Source organism: Charadrius vociferus, unplaced genomic scaffold, assembly GCF_000708025.1.
Source record: "Charadrius vociferus isolate BGI_N301 unplaced genomic scaffold, ASM70802v2 scaffold188, whole genome shotgun sequence".
Classification (NCBI taxonomy): Eukaryota; Metazoa; Chordata; class Aves; order Charadriiformes; family Charadriidae; genus Charadrius; species Charadrius vociferus.
Window position 1 is genome coordinate 349,057 of NW_009649706.1, and position 5,538 is coordinate 354,594.

Sequence of the window (5,538 nt, forward strand, 5' to 3'; positions counted from 1 at the left end):
ATTTTATGTAGTTGATTTTGCTGAAAAGTCTGTACTTCAAGGTAGTCTAGTTGGTGGTCCTGACCCAATATCAGCCTTTGGTTAAAGTAATTTTGCTTTTGTGCACATCGGGTGTGTTTTTCTTCTTTTTTCTTTTTGGGTTTTTTTTTTTTTTTGGGTAAGTCCAAATCCAAGGTAAAGTACGATGCTTGTACTGGAAACCCAAACCAAACCCCCACTAACAAGTCATGTTTCTTCATCTAAGCATGGAAAAACTTAATACTTGCCTTTTTTGTCTTCTTGGGGAACCTGTTTCTGCAAAGTGTTAAGTACACCAACTCACAGGGAGTCCACCCAGCTTCTAAGAGAGAGTGAATACAGTTATATGGGGAGCATTATGTATGAGTTGCATGAAAACAAGAAGACTAGGATTCATGGCAACAACAGTCTTTTCTTGATTCCACCAACAAGTTGTTCTGCAATGTGCAGCAAATATGTTAAACATATTTTATCTCCTGTAAAAAGCAAATTAGGACATGGAACACAAGATAACCAAGTAACAGAAGTATCAGTCTTCACAAGTTTTTATGGCACCCTAAAGCGCAAGCTTTATATAATTTATTTTTAGTATTGTCTGATAAACCTTCTGAATCATTGCATAAATAAAAGCAGAAATAGCTTGTAGAACTTGTAGAGCATGAATAGAGGAACACCCCCAGTACCACAGAAAGTGCCTTTGTAGCTATCCAGCTGCAAGGATAAGGGTTGCACTTTTTCCTGCATGTTCTTGCTGGCAAATTTTGCCATAAGGACGTGCTGGCTTTGTGGCAGCTTTGTGGCTTTCCTACTTGAAGCCCCTGTCTCATGGGGCATCCAACCCAGCTGCCATGGAAAAGCTTGGATGTAGAAGTCAGTGAGATGCTAGGCAGCATGCTAATGCTTCCAGGCATGGCTTTTACATTCTTTGAGGGATCTTGTATGTGGCCAAGCACAACAGAAAGGGAAAAATCCCTACAGGTTTTTTCCGCCTTTCTTTTAAAAGGTTAGTTTCAGGGGCAAGAGAAGAAAATGAAGACATTAAAACCTTACCATTTACCATTACTCAATAGCTAAGAGCAAAACCTGATTCTGGGTGTTTTTTTCAGCTTAGTTTTCTTCTCAATTACATGCTTGTAGTAAACTTTTTCTTGAAAGTGAAGGAGAGAATAAACTTTTTCTTGAAAGTGAAGGAGAGAATAAAGCAGGGCACGGAGTCAAAACCAACATGTCCACCCATTGCAACATCTCCACTTTTTTCTACTCTCTTTAGGCATTCCAGCAATTCCCTACAGTATGTAGCTGCACTGCTTTCAAATCTTTAGGGCTCCTGGGAGATAACTACCTCATTAATTAATCATGCAACTGAAATAGTAATTTCATTTTAGAGTTGAATGTAAGACTGATCATTAAAAGAGACTGGAGGCTGAATTCTGAACTGTGACATAACAGATGTATTTGTGGTCAAGAAAAAGACTATTCAGTTAAGTCTTGTGAGAGTAAGGGCCTGATTTATACTTGTCCTAGGGCAGAGTTTGCCTAATGAAGGTGAAGGGTGCTGGGTGGTGTCAGGAAGTAGTAGATTTTATCATGCCTGTTTTAGTCTGGGTGCTGCCTGGTAAGTAGCAGGATTTTTTCTCTCTGTCTTGCGGCAGAAATCATAATCCCTTGCCTAGGCATGTCCATGCAGAGTGCAGTAATATCAGTATCACTCTGCCTAGGCAGGCTTCGTTAGCCTGAGTGTTGCATCTTTTTTATGTTCTTCAGTGCCTCAGAACAAATTATGACCATGCCAGTTGAGCCCAGCAATATAAGAAGATATGGCTACAGCTTGATCTAGTTTCTGTATTTTCGTATAGTATGTGAGCACTAACTCAAGTATTAACATTTTCAACCTCACAAAATTCATGACCTTTGAAACTACTAACTGCGTTTGACAACTGAGAAAACTGAGGCACAGTAAGATCAAGGAACTTGCTCAAGGTCGCCTGGAAACTGTGGGAATGAAAACCAGATTCCTTCAATATAGACCTCAACCACAAGGCACTCCTCCCTCTCTTGTGGTTGAGTTTTAAGATTTTCAGGATGTTGTTTGGGACCCTCTGCAACTGATTAATCTGTCTGCTATGTCTGTCATGCAAATGCGTCTAGTGGCACATGTTAGACCAAATTTTGAGCCAGACACATGGCAGCAGAATGATTTTGCTTCTGATCCCTACAAAGCTTTGATGGTTTCTTCCCCCCCACCCTGCTGCAGTGTTTTAGGTCCTCCTGAGATCACATACTTCAGGCGGGGCAAATCACAGGACTAGTGACTGCTGCTTTGTACCGGATGGCTTCTGGTGGTATGGATTCCCTTAACCCTCATCTTTCCCAGCTGCACACAGCGAAGATAAATGTAAGTACACTACATCTTTAGCTCATATTGTCCCTCTTAACTGCTTCCTGTGCCATGTCTTTTTTGGTCTCCTGCATTTTGTACAACATGCCCCCTTAGAATTTAGTGTCCATGAAGTAACAATAAAAAAGTAGGAATGTTTCCCTCTCTCAGCCAGATCCTATGTCCTCTGTGCACTGTGTGATTACACCAAGTTTGTCACAAAACTTCCAAGGCTAAACACGCTTTTTCAGTTATGCGTTTAATAAGATGTGCTTGCCTACGGAGATACCTTCACAAGGAAGCATGTACCCCATTTTGGGAAAAATACCTTGCGGTGCTGGAGCCATGAATGTTTATAAATGCTCACATGTTGAGGACCCTAAAATTCTTACGCAGTCTTCCTTGCAAATTAGTCACACTCTAAAACCAACTGTATTGGTTCAGGCCAAAATGAAATGTTTAAGATTGAGAATAGACTAAGCATAAAGTTATACATCCCAGTTTCTGAGTACTGGCAGCTTGGAGACTTCCTGAGCCAGGGGCCATTTTTAAGCATTTGGTAATCCTCAATAGTTTTGTACAGCGCATATTTATCTAATATCTTCATGTGAAGCTTTAGTATTCACAGTATTATGTGGCAGAGAGCTCCAAAGTTTCAGAGTGTACAGGTAGTGTTCAGATGTCCCCTACCATATCTAATACTGGTTCCCTAATACAGTCCTCAGAGACCAGAGTAACACCCAGTTACATGCTGAATACCATTTTTCAGATGACACACATCCTGTTAACACAGGGAGAAGACTGATTGCCACTGAAATTTCTAAGAAATTATTGTCATGTTTCTGAATTAGAGTATTCCTTACAACAACAGCAAGAGTTAGTATTAAGTTTATATGTTCCCACTCTTTAGTCAAAGTTGCAACTTCACGTGGGGTTTTAGAGACAAAGCACAAACAGAAAAAACAGGTTTGCAATATTCCTGAAACTTATGCAATGATTAAATAGACAGTATCAAGGTTGAGAGGATCCCATAGTGAATACCTTCAACTTGAATTCTTTTGGTTTTAAATGTCATTTTGGTATTTGATCCTGGGCCTGTCTTTGAAAATCTTAGTGTCTGCGTCATCTCTTTTTCTATTGTCTTCTCTCCTAATTTCACATCTATATCCTTCTTTTTTTCTGCCCTCCTTACCTGAATATTTTTCTTTTCTTCATTTTTTTTTTCTTTTTTTGTTTTACTTTCTACTCTGCCTTCTGTCTCCTGGGGCATCTGTTTCCCAGATAACACTTTCAATCAAACCACTGAAATGCATATTGTATTTTAATTTAGTAATTACTTGTGGAACCCATTCCTAGAATCTTTTCATTCATTTCTTTAACACTACACCTTCTACTAATTTGCAGATCTGTTAAAAATCCTCACCATCATCACTACCACCCCAGAAAAAAAAAACGGAGAGAAGATCTGAGAATTAGAAAAGATGCAGGCCAAAGCCAGCAATCCACCAGATGGTGGCTATGGATGGGTTGTGGTAGTGTCAGCCTTCATGGTGATGGGCCTCACTGCTGCCGTCCTCAAGACTTTTGGTCTGTTCTTTGTTGAAATCCAGCAGCACTTTGATGAACTTGCAAGCACCACTTCCTGGATCACATCAGTAACTATTGCCATCTTTCATTTAGGAGGTAGGTAGAAGTGGTCCTCTAGCACTTTATTTTAATGTCTTAACTACTCAAGAATTTTTGAAGATCTTCCTTAAAAAAACCCCATAAAATGAAAACATGTAAGGACAATAGTTCCTTCTTCTTCCTTTCTACAGAAAATTGGCATTTGCTTCCTCTCATAAAAATGTATCCATGCCTCAGACATGGAATGGGTTAATCAGGACTCTATGTACACAGGAATCTGATTGCCTTGAAGAACTTCATGTACCTGGATTCATGATTCAGTTTTCCTACAGGCTTTCAATCAAACTCATTGGAGATAATCCTAAGAACTGCAGAGCTTGTTGGATCAAGCTCTTAAACCAGTTTGTGCAAGTTCACTGATCTCACAGTGACTGTCACTTTTCCAAAGTACTTTGACATAAGGAGTGTGATCCTGACTACCAGATAGGCCACCTGCTACCAAAATGGTGACTCTCAGTCCTGCTTTCCCCACGCTTCTCCTTTTTGTCTTCACCAAGACCCCTGTTCCTTCCATGTATTGTCAGTTCTGGCTCTCTTTTTTTGCCCTTTAGAATGATTCCACATCATTGATCTAACAGAAAACTCACTGAGTTAAAAATGAAAAATCAGTTTACTCATAGAGAGCATAAGGAAGACAAGACTACACAAGCAGAGAGTAAGGGAAGAGAGAGTGAACTATTATAGTCAAAGGCAATGAGCTATGGGATCAGGTCGAATACCACATCTCACCAAGCAACAGAGGGAAAAATATCAATTCTACTGCTTTTAATTCTCAACTTAGTTGTTTACAGAGTCATTTGTGCTCTTGTAAACTGGAGGATCCTTCATCATTATGGTGAGGATTCCAAACATGTGCAGGCAGGAACTGTACAGAATTTGTGAAGTCCGCTCTACATATTCTCATATAGATATTTAATTGCAATAGGTAAGTATCCTTACGTAATAAATGCTATCATTATTTTGTTTGTGAAGACACTTCATTGCATAGACACTATATAATTATATGCATCCTACTCAGTCCACACCTATCAGTATTATTGCTTGTAATTGCAGTACTTCCAAAGATCATAAGCAATTGATCTTTCTTTGAAAAATGCATTCAGAAGAACAAGACAGTAATTCAACATCCAAGTAAAAATATAAAGCAAGTCATGGGTTGAAAAGATTTAATAATTTCCATAAACTGCTAGCCTGGATGCTTGATTTGCAGTATTAGAGTCTGTTTCATTCTGACAGAAATAATGAATTGAAAAATCAATGAAAAAACCTGCTTTTCCACCTTCTTCACAGACTACAGAAATGAATAAATGGGAATCTATAAATTTGGTTTACAAATTATATTTATCACTGATCTATCGTGATACTACTTTGTCATTCAGACATATGAACTTAAAGAGAAAAAAAAGGCCAACATAGGAAGACACAAGAGATTAAATTCCTGTGTTAGTTTTTTGGGT

General features: G+C 38.9%; 1 protein-coding gene across 1 annotated transcript in view; it reads left to right on the forward strand.

Annotated features, from left to right (window-relative positions):
* The first annotated feature begins 3,876 nt into the window (after positions 1-3,876).
* LOC104291427 (monocarboxylate transporter 13-like) overlaps positions 3,877-5,538 on the forward strand; it is a 7,813-nt gene continuing 6,151 nt past the window's right edge. The window contains exon 1 of the mRNA XM_009890660.1: positions 3,877-4,078. Coding sequence (XP_009888962.1) covers positions 3,877-4,078 — 202 coding nt within the window. The remainder of the gene's footprint in view (positions 4,079-5,538) is intronic.